This window comes from Zeus faber (assembly GCF_960531495.2).
Source record: "Zeus faber genome assembly, chromosome: 1".
Taxonomy (NCBI): Eukaryota; Metazoa; Chordata; class Actinopteri; order Zeiformes; family Zeidae; genus Zeus; species Zeus faber.
Window position 1 is genome coordinate 23,140,958 of NC_137193.1, and position 18,689 is coordinate 23,159,646.

Genomic DNA, 18,689 nt, shown 5'->3' on the forward strand with positions numbered 1-18,689 from the left:
AAATCCATCCCCAGGGACAGCCCACCGAGTGGCGCTTCGTCCAGGACCTGCAGACTTAACGCAGCCACCGACCCCCCCCGCTCCAAACGTTCCTAACCCATACACAATCATGAGCCAGATCCCTCCAGGGACCTCCTGGTTTTCTGTTGTTGACCTTTCCAACGCCTTTTTCTCCGTCCCAGTTCACCCAGACTCCGGGTTCTGGTTCGCCTTCCACTTCGCAGGGAAACGATACACCTGGACGCGTCTATGCCAGGGTCTCACCTGCAGTCCCACCCTCTTCTGCGAGGCTCTCGCCCGCAGCCTCGCCCCTCTCGACCTTACGGAAGGCACCGCCCTCCTACACTATGTGGACGACCTACTCATCACCGCGCCCACAAAGGCCCAGTGCGAACAAGACACCCTCATGCTTTTGCGCCACCTCTCATCTGAGGGTCACAAGGTTTCTCTAAGCAAACTTCAGTTTGTCTCCCAAAAGGAGGTCTTCCTTAGTCACATCATTACACCACAGGGGAAGACCCTGTCCCCCGCCAGAATCCAGGCCATTATCGACGTCCCCAGGCCGAACAATAAAAAGCAAATGCTCTCTTTTCTCAGCATGTGTTCCTAGTGCCGCCACTTCATACCTAACTTTTCCGCTCACGACCAGCCCCTTAGGGTACTTACCCTGTCCAGGACCCTCACGGCCTCTTCTTCACTAACATGGACCGAGGACGCCTGCACCGCCCTTGAGGCCCTTAAAAAGTCCCTCCAGGTCTCCCCGACACTGGGACTCCCAGACCCTCTTCGCCCCTTTGTCCAGTTTGTAGAAGAACGTCAGGGCAGCATGACCTCTGTTCTGTTACAAAAACATGGCAACGCCCTTAGGCCTGTGGGTTTTTTCTCATGCCTATTGGATCCGGTGGCTCACGGCCTCCCTTCTTGTCTGCGCGCTGTACTGGCCACGCGCGACTTCGTGGGCTTCGCCCCACTGACTCTATTTGTTCCCTACTCTGTCTCCAGCATTTACAGTAACAGAAATCCTCTCGGCAGCTCGCTGGCTCCTGGCACTGTCCTCTTGGGGCTTCCTCACGTCACGGTGCGCCGCTGTACCACCCTTAACACGGCCACATTACTGCCCCTCCCAGCCGACGGCATGCCACACACCTGCTCCGCGGAACTCGACCTCATCTGTACGCCCCGCCCGGATCTCACTGATGTTCCGCTGACTAACCCTGATTTTGTTTTCTATGTAGATGGATCCACGTTCCGTCACCCCGACACCGGCCACTCCCATGCGCGGTCCGCTGTTGCCGACGACCACTCTGTCGTTCTTTCCTCCCCCCTCCCTTCTTATTTCTCAGTACAGGCAGCAGAGCTCGTCACCCTTACCGAGGCTTCCAAGCTGGCCGATGGCCACTCTGTGACAGTCTACACCAACTCTCGCTAGGCGTTTGGCGTCGTGCACGATTTTGGCGCCCTCTGGAAACACAGACAGTTCTTAAAATCCAACGACAAACCCTGCCTGCCTAGGCGCCTGTTCCCGTTTCGCTAAGTTGTCACATGGTTTAGAGCGGGAGCTGTCTCCCTCCATCCATAATTAGCGCCCGTGCATAACTGGCATGCTCTGTGCACCCGGTTGTAAAATGTTAATTAACCGGTAGGACACATTCCTCACCGTGGCATTCCTATTGAGAACCCTGTTTCAGAGTCCGGAGAATCAGAGGTGGCTGTACGCCTGCTGCTCTTCAGAGCAATCAAGGAGCAACTGGTAAATCACCAGTCCCCCCACACAAAGCCTCTGTCATGACATGTGTCCATCTGCTCCAACATGTTTGGGCACCTCAGAGACCTACGTATATTAACTTGTTGAAAAGGAGCATCATGGGTCCCCATAATAGGAACTTGGGCCTGTAAAAAGTGCCACTGTGTGTGAGGAAAAACAGCCCACCCTGTCTGTGGTTGCCCCACTTAAAGCCACATTGTTTAAACATCTCAAGAAGACTCCCCTCTTGTCACGAACATTAAACAGACAATGGCTAGAAATCTCAGAGACAGATTTGTGAATGTGCAGCAAATCCTGGACAAAGCAATCCCAGTGGATAGACTGTAACAATATATCTAAATCTATGTAATCACATAAACATACGTAAATGCACACACACAATGAAGGACACAACCTCATATGTCCTCGGTCACATATCTTTATTTCCCCATGGTTTTCCAAACCGACCAAATGGAAGTTCAGTCTGTCTGCTATCGTCTTTTTTCAGCCTCGCCCGATGCAGCTGCAAGAGCAAGAACAACATCTCATTGTCCTTGCCGTGTCAAAGAGTTGACCTTATCTTGAACACATATAAATCTGTGATGCCAAACTGACCATAAATTCTCTGACTCCCTGAAAATAAACTGTTAGTCTCAGAGAGCTGCTCGAGAGCACATCTCTGACAAGTAAAAACCAGCGTCTGTCTGCCTCTTTATTTAAAACCACCGACTGACAAACTGCAGATTAAAGTGATGCTTTGATTTCTGTAACAAGACAACCTTTGAGTTTCTCACATCTGAGGCAGCAGAACTCTGGGATCAAATGTATGTTTGTTTGTTTGTCCTTATTGTCAAAATTTGAAATCCACTCTAATGCTTCTTTAAAACATTGTTTGATTTCATCATTTTACTGTTGTCTTATTCATACAAATGAAAATAAAACATTTGTTTCTGAAATCGAAATTTAAATTCAGCAAACAGTTTTGTTATTCCTTGTGATTGATGTCCAGAATGAGACACGGGATGGATGCCACAGGAGTCACAAGATGTGCACCTGATGCTGAATCTACTGATGCAGAATCTGCAGCACAACCTGTGTGTCACACCAGAGAGCAGAGTGTGTTCCTATTTCCTTATTGTCCGCCTTCACTGTGACATTAGCAACTTGTATTGGTTATGTTAGAGATTTGTCTTTTGAAAGTAACGCCAAGTTTTCTGTCATTCCGAATACAGTACAGTTCCTGCTTGCAAGAAGACAAAGGCACTGGCTCAGCTTTTTTGAGACTCTTTCTCCACTGTGGACCCTAACCCGTCAGTGAAGTTCTCCAGAAAGGTGGCAGAGGCTGAGGCGAAAAAATATAAAGACACTGGACTCTTTGACCCTAAATGGTAATGCCTTCGATTGGTGGAGAAGTTACCAGTCTGAGTTTCCCCTGCTGAAAAAAACTCACCAAAAGATACCTCTAAATACCTGGAACAGGTGACATCGTTCATTCTGAAGATGTGGTCTATCTCCAGAACATGAGGATCAGCAAGTTTTCTTGAAGAAAAATCTTTCAAAGAAAGCCTGAAGAAAGCCTTTAAAATGTTCATAAAAAAAATATTATTATTATATATTTTATATTTTGAAAACAGGTTACATGGTTTAGAGTATGGATCAACTGGTTGCTCTTTAAAAGTAGTGCTTTTCTCAGGTTGTACAGTGTTGTACTTTAAGACATGAAAAAACAACTGTTTTATAGTTAATTTTGTTTACACCGTTTTTTTGCTAATTTTTGTTTACACCGTTGTTCACTCTTTTATTATTGTTATTATTATTATGATTATTATTATATATAATTTTCATATTTGGAAAACTATTTGACGGAAACGGTTTACCTGGTTAAGAGTATGGATGAAGAGTTGCTGTCTGGTTGCACTTTAAAAGTGGTGTTTTTCACAGGTTGCACAGTGTTTGCACAGGTTTTTTTATGACATGGTTTGTCATTTATTTTAAGCAGCTCTTATTAAATAATAACACTGTTAAGTTCAGTTTGGTTATTAGTATTTGTGGCACGATTTGTGACAATTTTTTTCCATATGGTTAGTGGAGTACAACATCTGTGGCAGATGAGGGGGCGTGGTTAAGCCACAGTCTGCAGGTGACGGTGCTGGCTTCTTCCTGCTGATCGACCGATCATCCTCATTAGCGCTGATTGGTCGGACTTGGCTGGGAGAGCTTTCTTGTGTGTTGTCTTGTCTTGTAGTGGGCATCGCTTGCTGCAAGACGCTGCAACGTTTGCGGCCCAGACCGTGACTGAGGAAACCCTGACACTAATTACTCTCTTTATTTTATGTTCCCGGTTTTGGCCAAGTGAGCCTTTTGTTTATTGTTATAATAAAAACTCTCGCCATGTTGGCGCCCCACTGCCAGAAAGACTCAGTCTCTGTCCCTAAACCGATGTAGTATGTTCCTAAATTGAATCGTATCAAAAATTGTGAAATTGGCAAATATCGTATTGTTGCCTTAAGAATCAGAATGGTATCGAACCGTGTTGAGGCCAGAGGTTTACACCCCTAATACCGATCAGATGAATTACAGTCCCAAGTCCAACATGTGGCAACAGCACCAACACCAAGAATCTAGCCAACACTGACTGATCCTCCCACCCACCAGATGCCTACGTGAGTGTCCAAACCCTATAGGGGGTAACAATCCAATTCTTGTTTATCGTCCATGGTAATTACAAGACATATATATGATTACTGATGAATTACCTGATCCAATGACTGACAGTACTGGGTTGAGCACCGCTTTACTCAGATTGGTCACCCAATCAAAACCAACATCTGCTGAATTAGAAATTATAATAATAAAAAAATCTGAAACTATACTAGCAAGATGTAAAAGGTACATACACACCTGCAGATCCTCTATAATGCAGACCTGAACTGGAACTAACAGAAACAAATAAGAGACATGCATGAAGGTTTAAAAACGAAATTTCCTCCCATCATAGACTGGGAAATGATTAAAAGTTTACGTCAGAAGAGAGTGTAAATGAGTATTTTTGCAGCCTGGTTCCAGCACTCAACAAATACAGTTGGATGGGAACCACCTGGATACCACCAAACCCTCCGCCTTCTCCCTGACATTGCACGGCAGATAAGAAAACCATGTGTTGGCTATGAAACAAGCCGCCTAGCCGAGGTAAGACGTCACGCTACTACTCATGCTGAAAAACAAGTAATTAAGATAAAGGAGACGGTCAGTACAAAGCTTAAAAGAAGCACGTCCTAGGTCTCTCCTATTTTGCAAAATAAATCCAGCTAAGGGATAATGAGTGTGGCTCTTTTTGAATAAGACTTGGCTCATCCACCCGTGAATTTCATTTTCACGGCATTAGCTACCCTCCTTCCCTGCATCAAATAAAGATGTGTGGGCCAAAGGGAGGTCAACCCAGTCTCAACACTCGATCCTCAACGGCCTCCAATGCACAACAGGAAATCAAAACAACAAAACACAAAGACCACAAGGTCAGCTGAACAGCGCACAAAAAGCTGTGGACAGGTTGAGACAGACTGTTTGGACACCGTAGGAGTTTGTAGAAATGTAGACAGATGATACAAATATCCCACTGTTGACAACTTCACATCCAGTGATACATTTGTTAGTGCAAGGGTTTACGGTCGCCAATAGAATTGATTAACAACCCCGAAAAGCTCAAGCGGTTCTTATCAACAGAGAGAGAACACAGGAGTGCAGCGACGACACAGGGTCATAAACTCTGGGTCACTCCCCAGCAGGACACTCGAATGGGAGAACTGGATTGAGAAAGAACTTTCTTAAATTTCCAGACAATGGTTCCAATGTTGTACTGTATATCTACTGTTGGCTTCGTCAACGGTCGATGCCTCAATTCCAATAAGGAAATGTTTTTTTTTTTACAGTTGCATATCTAATACAGCACAAGGAAAATGTGGACTTTGCCAGTAAGAGGCTTCTTGGTATCTTGGAATCTTGGTCTTCACATTTCTACATTTCACCTCCACTAATACCTACAAGTTTTCTATTGTAATAAACTATTACTTGTGTCCCATCAAAACCTGGCATGGTGATCTTGATGTTCATAATGCTAATTATTGAGAGGATTATTGAAGGGTTAATAAACAAAATAACTTCAATAAAATAACCCCTGTAGGTTGAATCAGTTTTGCTTTCTATTTTAATAACAGATCTCAATATGTATCATATCACTACACTCAGTGGAGTGGACAAAAAGGGATGTCTGGATGGAGCCTCCAGCGGTACAATGCTACAAGGACAGTTATGTCTGGAGAGGAACACAAACCAATCTAATCATGGTGTGGACATATTCCACCTGGGAACTTCTCCTCTGAGCTTCTGGCAATGCCGAGTGGGAGTAATAGCGGCCCAGCTTCTTATCCAGTGTCAAAATAATCTCAAACTTGAATGTAAGATTCATGAGCACATGTGCATGAAGGAAAGATAACAGAAATATGTGCCAAGTGTACTTAATTAGAAGATTTGCAGTTACATTCCTCAGAGGAATACAATAACATTTAGTTTCCCCAGTTCTTCAGATGGGAGGCAGTGTTCTTAACTTTTGAAAGTACGAGAAACCAACAATCTACTTCTGCACGTGGAATATGTTTAGATAGCGTTAAGTCCTAGTCCACTTGTAGTGTCAGCGTTTATTGTTCGATGATCTCAATCTGGGTGGAGGGGTACCTGTATGGTTCCAGGCTCATTGTGGTTCTGCTCCTCTACCTCTCTGGCGATCTCCATCAGCTTTGCGGACAAGCTCGCAGTCTCGCGTCCAAAGTCCACCCCTTCAAAATACCACGGGTACCGAGTGCTCTGCAAAGAATAAAATGATGCTGGTGTTGAGGCACAGCATGCTTCCGTGTGTTTGGCTTGGAGAAGCGTTAAGAGTGCCACTCACCAGGTACTGCATCGTGTGCCTGTATCTTTGGACATGTATAGAGACGAGGTCGCAGCTTAGACTGTTTCCACACGCCACGCAGAGGTAGAATGGAGTTTGGTTGTCACAGCAACACTGAATGACTGCACTCAGACCTACTTGGGTTGGGAAAATGTAAGCCCAAATCAGCATTGCAAGATGAGTTTTGAGTTATGAGCAATATTTTATGATTATAACAAAACCATTTTTGCATAATACATTATTAAGACACATTCGATTCATTTCTTGTGATTCCCACATTCAAACCATATGCTTAGTTTTTCCAGTTGGACAATATATAAAGACAGCCTCTTCAGAGGCGAATAACTTAGTAAACTTTTCAAATTCTTTACAGTTTAGAAATATAGATTATCATGTACGTCATTGTTAAAAATACAACTTCTCTTGACTCACACTCACACAACTCACACGTTCAATAATTGTTCTGTATGAACAACAGGTCCTAACTCTATCACAAATTTGCATTCACCCTTCTCTGAACTCACCGACCACTGGTCCTTTTTGTTCGCTGCTTGCCTTGTCCTGTGGTTCTAAGAGAGAAAACAGTAGACATAATTAAAAAACGGTATGAAGTCAATGAGTTTGTGTAGTAACAAAATACACAGAGCCAAGATTTCAAGGCTCTGCAACAATTACTATCACCGGCATTATTGCAAATGAATCACTTCTCAAAAATAGCCCAACTACTAATAAACATGAATTCATTTAACAGGATCCATAAAGTGGGTAAAATAGAAAATACAATCAAAATATGACTAAATGCTTCATGACAGCACACCCTTTTTGATTTTTCCAGATCCAGACAAAAAATCAGTTTAATGTGTGCATGCTAGATGGGAATATCAGAAAAGCCCAGCGTCTCACCACTCTGTGTTTCAGTGCTGGGCTGGCTGGGGATATCAAAGGAGATAGGATCTCCATTTCTGTCAGATTCAACAACTGAAACAGAAACGTGTGATTCAGAGGATAAAACACCAACGTTAACAATCAAATTAAGCTGTCACTAAGCAACCACTGGCGTTTTTTGTTTTTTTTCATATTAATTACATTTGATGCTTTTCTCAGTGTTACCCTCTTGTCTTTTCAGTGTTACCCTCTTGTTAATTACCACTAGAGAGAAGAGGGTTACGAAAGGAAAAATCATCGATTGCATTCATTTAGCTGAAATTTTAACCTCGCTTACCAGTTTCGTGTGATGCTATCACACAAAAGTGGTAAGCAAGGTGATGTCTCTGAGCTTTGAGACGTCTTAAGTTTTTTTGGTGTGAGTTGGAACTGATTCCACGCCACTGCTATTCCAACTCAGAGATCCATCTGACTGACCAGGGATCATATTTCCATCCCGCCTGAAGTTAAGCTCCACTTCTAAATGTAAAACAATTACAGAAGCTTTCATCTGAACGTTATTCATTATTTGTGTGAGTAATAAGAGGGAACAGAAGATGCCAATAGTACCCACCAAGCTGCTGTGAGGCAGTGGTGGTCCCATACAGACCACTCAGGTCCTTCTTTTTCATGAGGCACTGCAGCAAGTGTAGAGCTAGATTACAGAACAAAAAACATTTCTTATCACTTCTTATCACTATGATTATACACACTTAAAATGAAAAAGCAATGTTGATGGATACCTTTGCTGAACGGAGCTGCCTGTAAGCGTTCACACCAGTGATTTCCCATCAGTATTACCTAAGTGTGGGGAAAAAAAATTACATCAGTGTAACAAGGACCCAAAATCCATTCTGCATAATACTATTATTGACTATTATTATTACATTATTGACTAGCTTTTTTGGTACCAAACATAGCATAGTGTCCTCATTTATCCTATTGTCGCAATAAGCTGATTCGTTACCTGAGCATCCATTTTATCGTGCATCTCACGGTCAGACAGCATCTTTGCAACGTCCTTCAGGAGCTTCACCTTACACTCTTGAGGCAGATTCTCCTCCCACCAAGCCAGGAAATGGGGATAATGCTTCAACTGAGACACATCCAAATACATAAATTATATATTTATAAATACACACGTTTCTCAACCTTCAGGGTATCTTATTTTCTTACTAATAATGTCTAATAATTGTCAATTGTATTACCATCCATATACTGTACAGTGCTATTAAAAGGTATCCACCCCAGTCTGATTTTCAACTTCTATGTCTTTGGATTGTTGATTTGTTGTGACTCCCTAAGCAATTTTACATCTTAGATTTTGGGAGCCACGCACGCACGCACACACACAATTAAAAAATAATAATACCAAAAAATGAAACTGTTACTTTTTCTCTCAAACTCCATGCAGTCCAAATTCAATGTGAAAAAATAACATACAGGAAATTAGACAGTGGGTGATGGTTATATTTACATATATTTTTAAACAATAGAAATATTACTTGAAACCAAAGTTTAATTTAAGGGTGTTTTAACAAATAGTCCCTTTTAAACGAACAACACAGAGTTTTCTTAAAGTGAACTAAAAAGTGGACCAACTGAAAAATATTTCCATTTTCTTTGCGTTTTCTCTGGCAGCTCCCCTAAAAGAGAACTCAATTCAAATGTGATCTAGTCCACTTATTGTTCACAATAAAGGTCCTTTAGAACCCACACCCTTTTTTCTGATGTATTTTTGACGCAGCTTTTTCCCCTTTCCTTGGTTCTACTTTTACCTCACGTTTTCATTCCCACAGAAAACTGGAGAAAAACATTTTTGTGTGTTGTGGTGTTGAGTGCAGCACTCTTTTCGTCACACCAAACAAGCCCTCAGGTAACCATCCTGTCCTGTACATGCAGCTTGTTTTAAGCCGCTCCTCTGAATCGAGTTGTTGCACATGCACATGATCATTGTATGGCAAACATTGAGGACCATGACTCTGAAGAAAAACACAAAACTTACCGGTGCCGCTTTTGTTCACAATGCAAAAGTCCAGTGGACCACAAAGAAAATTCAAAACAAACAGTACTCAGACCATCTCTCGAGGTGGTCTCAGTTTAGTTCGTTTCAGAAGGTATCGTTTGGAGTGTTCACATACACACACAAAATGCTGACTAATTGCTCTGAGTTCACTTGAAAGACTTAAACGGACCATATGGGAAAAACACCCTTTAATTTCTCAGGCCCACGCTCCACCTAATTTTTTAACTCTCATAATAAGCGAATGCCAGGGAGCATCTGGATATCCAAATGTTGAGGCTCAGATGACCAGGAGGACAAACCTTCAGAGAATCCAAGTATTAGAGGCAAGCAAAAGCCTATAAACTCCCACCAGGCCTATATGGCATCATATGCAGAACATATCATCACACTCTGACATAGAAATGTGATCAAGTCACTCCTTACCATATAGCTGAGCTGGTGCTGCGTGCTAACAATGTGATCACAGATGTGGCTGATTGAAAGAGTCATTTTGCAGCTTTCACACAAGTAAAATGTAGACTCGCGTATCCCTCGGCATTCCCACACAAAGGATAGACCTGTAGGAGATATCGATTGTCAGTGAACATTTACAGTTCAACCCCTCGAGCACGTTAGTTCGGAGGAGACGCTCTTTGCTTTTCTGTGTGATCTGTGAAATGCTCCCCGTTGATTAATCTTCTATACAACAAACTTAGACTAAGTGACAGTTGTTATTTTTTCTGTTTAATCTGAACTACCTCACCCCACGCATCGATCACCGCCCGAGTGGCTGGAATTTCCACGACGCAGCATTAACTTTTTTGGCACTTTATGCTACAGTAGTTCTTCTGTGGGATTGGACTACAAGGGCTAGACTTCTCTCCCCAAGGTGCATGGGCACCCATGACCCTGTCCCCGGTTCACCAGTTGTCCTTCATTGGACCACTTTTGGTAGGTACTAACTACTGCATACCGGGAACACCCACAAGACCTGCTGTTTTGGAGATGCTCTGACCCAGTCGTCTAGTCATCACAATTTGTCCCTTGTAAAAGTCGCTCAGATCCTTATGCTTGCCCATTTTTCCTGCTTCCAACACATCAACTTCAAGAACTGACTGTTGCCTAATATATCCCACCCCTTGACAGGTGCCATTGGAATGAGATGAGCAATGTTATTCACTTCACCTCTCAGGGGTTTTAATGTTGTGGCTGATTGACACACACACACACACACACACACACACACACACACACACACACACACACACACACACACACACACACACACACACACACACACACACACACACACACACACACACACACACACACACACACACAGAAGCTCAATAGTTCAAACATGGACAAAAGCTAAACTCAAATGTATTTCCAGAGGGATGGGTAATCACAACAGAAACTCAAAGTAGTTCAGCATGGGTTTGCAGTCAAACGTGTTCAGCTTCATTCTCGCCCTCTCCGACTCTCGTCTCCAATTGACACACCCACCTTTCTAAGCTCCTGCCGGTTCCACAACTACGTAATCCCACACACCAACCTGACAGCCACTTAAGTCAGACAATAGGGGCGATGATGTGCCTTCTTTGCTTTCTCTTCCCCTGTGTCATAAATAAATACGTAATCACAAAAAAATAAATCACCTATGATAGGTTCTTTGTCCAAGCCCATCACGCTCAGGTACTTTAACAAGTTGCTTGGAGCCACGATTCTTTCCACTGCAAAATAGGTAAATCGTTATTGCAAACATGAATGAATATGACAAAACAATAACATTCATTTAAATACACCCCCCCCCCCCCCCCCCAAAAAAAAGACCCTCACCCATTTGCATCACTTGAGGTCCCAGATTGTGCCCTGAATGTTTGAGCACATTAACGCTCCTCTGGATGGGCTCTGTCAGGATGGGCTCTGTCAGGATGGGCTCTGTCAGGATGGGCTCTGTCAGGATGGGCTCTGTCAGGATGGGCTCTTCATGCTCCCTTGGAACCACTGAAGAGGAGCCATCTGGTTCTGTGGATGGACATGCCATTGTCTCCTGAGCTACGTCAATGTGTTTTGGAATTTCTTCCAATGCGTTTGGGGTTTTGGGCGATGCGTCCGGTGACTCTGAGCAAGCAGCGATAGGAGGAGAGTTTGTTTTCTCATCTGTATGGACAGACGAGAGGTAGAAATATGAACATAAATATAAGTGGATGAGTGCAAAAAAATTATCAAAATAAAGGGTGGAGTATTGAAATAGGGGGAATATGTGAAGTAATGAAGACTATGAAATTAATAATCGAGGATTTGTTGAATCAAGACTTAAGGCTGCAACACAAAGATGCTGAACAATGACAGATGACACCCTTGAACACGTTCAAAGCTCATTCGTTTAGACAGTAACACACACACGTGTGGATTTCAACATAAAAGAGACAGGACTTTACAGGGAGAACTTATACAGTATACACACACACACACACACACCATACACTTACGTCTATCCATAGGATATCTACTCATTTGGTGTTTGTTCAGGCTGTGATAGCAATTATTTTAATATCGCCTTGGAATGGCCAGCGATGTTGCTATTATCAACTCTCCTCTATGTGTATTAGACAATGTATGTACTATATCTATAACCTCTGTCTAAACTATGGCGTGACTATGGTGCAAGCCCGAACATTGCCTTTCACTGTTGTCAGGAACTGGTACACCCTTTCCTTGTCCCGTCAACCGCAACAAGAAGGTTTCACCTAATTCATCACTGTCATGACCTTTGTATGCAACACCCTTTAAAAGCCGCTGACCCCAACATATCGTTGGAGAACTTAGCTGCGGCTTGAGTGAGTGCAAGGACTGTAACGGTGACTAGGATAGGTTCAGAAGAACACGCTATAGGGAATAGGCAACCAACATTTGCAACAGATAATGAGAATGTTATAGACGATCATAAGAATTTTACCAGCAATATGGGACTGTACCTGTGCTTGGAGCTGGAGCATCAGTTAATTCAAAATTGTTTTGACCCGCCTGAACATCAACCTCCTTTTTCACTGCAAAATTAAAAGTTGATGAGAAGAGGCAAAATCAACAAAAGAACAAAACATCAAAAAGAGAAAAATCCAAATATTCCATATAAAAGTAATCTTAGGTAATATTTGTTAAAATTATTTAATACTTTCACTTCTTTACCCAGTTAAAGATGTTCAGAAAGCAAAGACAATCTGGCACTGTTTACCATTACAAGTAGGTACGGGTGTGACACTCTGTGTGACAGTCTGGTCGTCCACTTCAGGGTAAAAAATCTCCTGTTTTATTGGGACTTGACAAAAAACAAGGACACAGACAAACCACAAAGCCTCTGCTTAGTATACCTAAGATATGTGGGGGTTATGTTCACCTGGTATGGCTGTCGAGTTGGATTTCTCAATGCATGCATTTTGCAAACTATAGAGAAAACATTATTCTGCATGTGGTTTTAATGACATACCATTTATGTTCCCTTCCATCGTTGATGTCAGTGCCAATTTTTTCTTCATCTCCTGGGGACTTTTCTGACCTACCAAACAGTAGTCATAGTCATAGTGAGTATTATTGCAATGTTAGAAAATCCTGTCATTTTTTGTGCGTGCATCTGAGTATTCACCTTGGATGGAGACCCCCAGTTTATGGGCATGGCAAGACTGGCTCTCTTCGTCTGGCTGACAGCTAACAGCAAGCCCCGCTTAAAAAAGATTGAGTTATTTAGTGAAGTTATAAAAGTTGACGAGAAGAGGAAAAAATCAACAAAATAACAAAACATCAAAGAGAGAAAAAAATCGGAATATTCAATATAAAAGTAATCTTGGGTAATATTTGTCAAAATGATTTAATACTTTTACTTATATTACCCAGTTAAAGATGTTCAAAAGGCAAAGAGAATCTGACAGTGTTTACCATTACAAGTAGGTACGGCTGTGACACTCTGTGTGACAGTCTGGTCGTCCACTTCAGGGTAAAAAATCTCCTGTTTTATTGAGACTTGACAAAAAACAAGGCCACAGACAAACCACAAAGCCTCTGCTTAGTATACCTGAGATCTGTCAGGACCTGGTATGGCTGTCGAGTTGGATTTCTCAATGCATGCATTTTGTACACTATAGAGAAAAACATTACTATGCATGTGGTTTTAATGACATACCATTTTTGTTCCCTTCCATCGTTGATGTCAGTGCCAATTTTTCCTTAGTCTCCTGGGGACTTTTCTGACCTACCAAACAGTTGTCAGTCATAATGAGTATTATTGCAATGTTAGAAAAACCTGTCATTTTTTTGTGTGCGTATCTGAGTATTCACCTTGAATGGAGACCCCCAGTTTATGGGCATAGCAAGACTGGCTTTCTTGCTCTGGCTGACAGTTACCAGCAAGCCCTGCTTAAAAAAGATTTGAGTAAATGATCAAAAACTGATGTTTTTTACCTTTATGATTAAATTTCAAATAAAAAAAAAAAAAGCGGTGGGTAAGGGTCTCAACTCTGCTCCAACCATGGCGAAACATGGGACTGAGCATTTATTTATGGGCATTCCCTCTGGACAGGAGTGTGGTCTTAAAAGGCACTATCTAGTGCTGTTGAAGTGATGTGCCAGCTTTGATGTCTGATTCGAGTTTCTGCCTTGGTGCCAAAAAAGGGAAGACCGCCAAAATCTACCATCAGCTGGTTGTGAAGCTCCATGCGAACCACTTGAGGGACCTTTTATGCCTTCTGCTTCTGGATCGGTTGTAGATGAAGGGTTCTGCTGCATGATGGTTGCTTTTAGTTTGGCTAGAGCTATAGGGCAAGATCAATCAATCACATAAGACAATCCCAGCAGCAGATATTTATAGCTGCAGCAGCATATTTATATCCAGCAACAAAGGCTCACAGGCCGAGATTCTTTACCTTCCTCCACTGGAAGAGCTGCCAGCTCATTGTATTCATCGCAACTCACTTCAACTTTCTAAAAAGAGATAAAAGGTGATATATTTGAAACATTGCGTTGGCTTGCTGGCTGGCAGCTAATGCTGTATTTATTACTTCATCTGTGTGTGCTCCAATATAGCCTTTTTAATGTGTTAATTTGGTGTGTGTGTTTTGACTTATGCCACCTTGGTGTTGATCCCAGCATCTTTTTCAATTATACAGAACTGGGTAACCATCTTCAGTAGCTTCGTATCCATCTCTGAAGGACTAGCTGTCCACCCAGGGAACTTGTAGCGCTAAAAAGAAATTATAACATTATTACATGGCTCCGTGGAAAACTCTATTCGGATTGGTCAATAGATAGATTGATATCAAAACCCCCAATGTCCCATTCAGCATGTCTCATTTCATGATTCATGTAAATTTCCAATTAAGCATTAATATATTCACTTATACACATGATCTGATGTTACATCCCTTGTGCTGATAATAAAGGACAAACATACAGAAGCTCCTTTTGCGATGCCTAAGGAGAGTACCTCATGTTTCACGGTCAAATCTCCATAAAACCAGGTCCAAATGGCTATGTTGGACAAGTTGCAACAACTACCACAAATGCAGGCGTGAATATTTCACTTGCTCAATGCCACTGGTTTCGTACGGCTCTGTCCAGTCACATGTAGGGTGACTAGTGTGCTACATGGTAGACAATTTTTCGTTGCAAAAGATCTTAAACCAGGCATACTAGTAATAAAATATTTTCAAATCAATATTCTGTGTCACTATATTCATTTATTTGCCAAGTAGCCATGTAATAAGCAGTATAATGAATAATGTTCTTGTCCATCGTTAATGTAGTATAAAGAAATAACCCAAGACACCGTGATGGTTTCACCCAGAAGGTGATGCAAACTTGAATCACCTTCTGGGTGAAACCATAGTGTCCTGCTGTATACCATCGCTCAAGTGTTCTGTACGCACCACGTAGTTGCATCGGTGGCTGTAACTGGTCATGTGAACAGAGTTTTTGAGCCTGACTGAACACAGCAGACAGTAATATTGGCGCCTCTTCTTACACATGACTGCAACAAGATGCCCCAACCCTGCAAAGTAAACTACGTTATGATTGAAATAGCATGATTGATTAAAGGCTGCTAAAATGAGAATAAGAATGGGGAATACTGACCAACTACACACTGGCTTTTAATTGGCTCCATGGGGGCCACCATGAGGGCTGGTGTAGAATTCATGGTTGCAGGCAGGGAGGGAAACACAGGTGCGGAGCAGCTTTGAGCAACTGCAGCATTATCAGACGTCTTGCTGCACTGGGTTTTTGCAGAGCCTTCAGCGTTTTTAGAAATGTACCTTTTACCACAAACCATATTTGTTGCAGTGGTTTGAGAAGTGATTTCAGTGTTGACTAGAGCTGCAGTCTTAGACGCAAGACTCGAAGTGGGACTATAATTTGCTTCAGCTATATTTACAGCGGTTACATTTTTGAACGATGTTCCGAGTCCGATAGCTTCCACAGATATGGGGGCCGGAGTAAATTTGGAGACTGTTGCTGTCAAACTTGAGTTAAGCAAGGTAGATGAAGAAATTACAGGAGACTTGGAAATGGTTGCACGAGATTGGGAGGAAGCTGCAACAACTCTGACAGTCGAGGGCTGAGATGGCACAGGTTTTGAGGTGGCTGCACTTTTTATTCTTTCCGTGGAAGCATTGAAAGGAGTTCCAGCTTTGGCGTTGGTTTCAAGAGATTTGGATGAGGCTCCAGTTTGTGAGGTGATAGCATGACTTTTGGTAATAGGTTTATTTGATGAGTTTTTAACATCTCTGCATGCTCCAACTCCAATGTCGATGCAATCTGTTAATTTGGTGGTGGTGTTGTGGGTCCCACAATTGGCTGCAACGTCCACGTTGATGTCTCCCGTCGTTTCAGAGGGGAATTTAATCGTTTGGCTGGGGCCTTGGGGGTAGGAAGCCGGGGCAGAGGAACTGGATGTGACTACAGCTGTAGAGGGAAGTTGTTCCTTACACTGTCGGGAAGGGTTTGTATCCACCACCTTTGAAATAGCAAACAAAACACAAAGGCTGGTTGTTCCCCGGTGCTTTCAGACAGATGTATAACAAAATAATTTGCTTTTTAAGATTGAATACAGCTTCCAACAGCTTTTCACAGATTCAACACATTCTCAGCTTTTAATTTCTATAAAAACTGTTTGGATGTGGAATATTCATTAATAGGATTTGATGACACCTTTGTAGAAAAACTTTACTTTCCCAATGTCCAAAGTCACTAATGTAGGATTTTCGTGAAAGATGTATTTGCACAATTTATATTTATGATATCCTCAATATCAGCTTTTATATTATTACGTATACAGGTACTCCTCACTTAATGACCACGTTCTGTTCCCTATCAGTTAAGAAAATTGGTTGATAGGCGAGGACCCGTGTTATTTCACGTGGGTGTGGCGATGGCGAACGCTAGTGTAGTGAATACTGACAGACTGCGGGAACGAGACTGAGAACGGTGATAAGATGAGATGTATACAGTGTATACAGTGTATAAAGTGTACATAGTATATGAATGGTGATGCGCAACGAGATGCTTGACGCTGAGACGCGGCGCGCACACACCGCAGTATTGTACGGAGCGCACAATACAGACTGGTCAGAAAGCTGGTCGAAGTCCGAACGGTCGTGAAACAGGTAGGTTGTTAAGTGAGGAGTACCTGTACTATTAAAGAGATAAAATTGCTGACACCTTAATGTGTGCAAAATGGATTCTGTAACTCATTTCAATTAGAAACTTGTCTTTCAGTTTAACTAGTTATACCATGTTATGTTTTTCTGAGTGGATTCTCAGACCAAACATTTTGTTACTTAATGTGTGCCATTACATACCTTCAATACCATTAATTCAAGCTTCTATCACTATGGAACCTCTCGTTGGCACATCGACACAGACTTAATGTGCTGGTCAGATACAAGGTCAAATTCTTCATGGATAATCAATATATCTTTGTCAGTCCCAATACAACCTGCACTGACCTGGATGTCCGGAGACCGCCCCACACCAGTGAGGGGGCTCTTCAGGCTCCTGCAGGAGTCCTGTTGGCCAAATAAGTCTCTCACTTTCGTAATGCCTGCGAAAAAAAAATTGCACAGAATACAAAGACAGCTGTTTAGTGATGTTAAATGGCCTGGGACGTCATGAGAATAAAGAACATGAAAACATGGACAGTCAATGTGATCAACGTGACAAAACTGCCGAAGTCGGCAAGAAAACTTCTAGAAAACACAACCGAGTGTCAAATTGTTGCTTAATATGCTGTATAATTGAAGTTCCTGAAATTCTTGAGTCATCACCATGCTTTATTAACCATGAAATACCACTCAATTTGTTGCTCTGCAGTCGGGAGTTTAGGCTTTTAAACATAATGTATATCCCCAAGAGCTTGATAAAAGTCCTCTGACTCATGGCGATGAGTCAATGGAGATAGATGTTCTCTTACCATAGTAAAAACTTTGTTCTGCTATTTGATCATAATCTTCTTGCTCCAGCTCAACAATCTAGAGCAATTACACACAGAGAAGGGGGATATATTCAACATGAGGGTCGAGAAAGGAAAGGATACTTCAGGTTTTTTTATGTTAATTTTGAACTTTAGTGAAAACAAAGCCCAAGCCAATGCTTTTCTTTTCTCTTCGCTGCCCTTGTGAATGAATGTGTAAATAAATCTTATTCAAGATAAAATAACAATTGACAAGTCCCCGGGGTGAAATTATGTTTTGTTTTTTTATATTATCTCTACTCTTGGTCTCTCAAGATGAAACACCTATCTTTATTTTGAATTATACCTTGGTTTTAAGTAAATATTATACTATGGTATAAAGCATGATAAATATTTTGCAATATTTACTATAACTGAAGATTTTCCATTCACCTGTAAAGGCAACATGACAACCAACACGACCATAGGGTGTAGCACGACACGGTCACAAATTCATAGTAGTTCAGTTCACGAACGTGTCTCAGCACACGTTGGAAAAATAAAAATTTATGGCCACATTTTCGCTGGTCGCATTCAACTGTGGGAAAAGCCCCGGCCAGTTGAAATCGGG

General features: G+C 42.1%; 2 protein-coding genes across 6 annotated transcripts in view; both read right to left on the bottom strand.

Annotated features, from left to right (window-relative positions):
• LOC307241957 (uncharacterized protein) overlaps positions 1–16,471 on the bottom strand; it is a 22,210-nt gene extending 5,739 nt beyond the window's left edge. For 4 of the 5 annotated variants that reach the window (XR_013844576.1, XM_080016248.1, XM_080016247.1 and 1 more), the window contains exons 1-22: positions 15,745–16,471; positions 15,540–15,661; positions 14,744–14,854; positions 14,538–14,595; positions 14,307–14,426; positions 13,954–14,028; positions 13,799–13,867; positions 13,555–13,638; positions 13,265–13,342; positions 13,109–13,177; positions 12,857–12,940; positions 12,600–12,671; positions 11,458–11,781; positions 11,277–11,351; positions 10,063–10,196; positions 8,581–8,709; positions 8,357–8,414; positions 8,188–8,268; positions 7,593–7,667; positions 7,214–7,258; positions 6,690–6,826; positions 6,476–6,604 (exon numbers count right to left, since the gene is read on the bottom strand). Coding sequence is in view for 4 of the 5 variants with exons in the window: in XM_080016248.1 (XP_079872374.1) it covers positions 6,476–6,604; positions 6,690–6,826; positions 7,214–7,258; positions 7,593–7,667; positions 8,188–8,268; positions 8,357–8,414; positions 8,581–8,709; positions 10,063–10,196; positions 11,277–11,351; positions 11,458–11,781; positions 12,600–12,671; positions 12,857–12,940; positions 13,109–13,177; positions 13,265–13,342; positions 13,555–13,638; positions 13,799–13,867; positions 13,954–14,028; positions 14,307–14,426; positions 14,538–14,595; positions 14,744–14,854; positions 15,540–15,661; positions 15,745–15,940 (2,325 nt within the window). In the remaining variant the exon portion in view is untranslated. Of the gene's footprint in view, positions 1–6,475; positions 6,605–6,689; positions 6,827–7,213; positions 7,259–7,592; positions 7,668–8,187; positions 8,269–8,356; positions 8,415–8,580; positions 8,710–10,062; positions 10,197–11,276; positions 11,352–11,457; positions 11,782–12,599; positions 12,672–12,856; positions 12,941–13,108; positions 13,178–13,264; positions 13,343–13,554; positions 13,639–13,798; positions 13,868–13,953; positions 14,032–14,131; positions 14,171–14,306; positions 14,427–14,537; positions 14,596–14,743; positions 14,855–15,539; positions 15,662–15,744 lie in introns of those variants that run through there. The other variant, XM_080016249.1, reaches the window with a different exon arrangement.
• Positions 16,048–18,689, bottom strand: part of LOC307242210 (uncharacterized protein) — a gene marked incomplete at its 3' end in the record, with an annotated part of 22,020 nt that continues 19,378 nt past the window's right edge. The window contains exons 16-18 of the mRNA XM_080016564.1: positions 18,080–18,137; positions 17,616–17,710; positions 16,048–16,080 (exon numbers count right to left, since the gene is read on the bottom strand). Of these exons, the coding sequence (XP_079872690.1) occupies positions 16,048–16,080; positions 17,616–17,710; positions 18,080–18,137 (186 nt within the window). The remainder of the gene's footprint in view (positions 16,081–17,615; positions 17,711–18,079; positions 18,138–18,689) is intronic.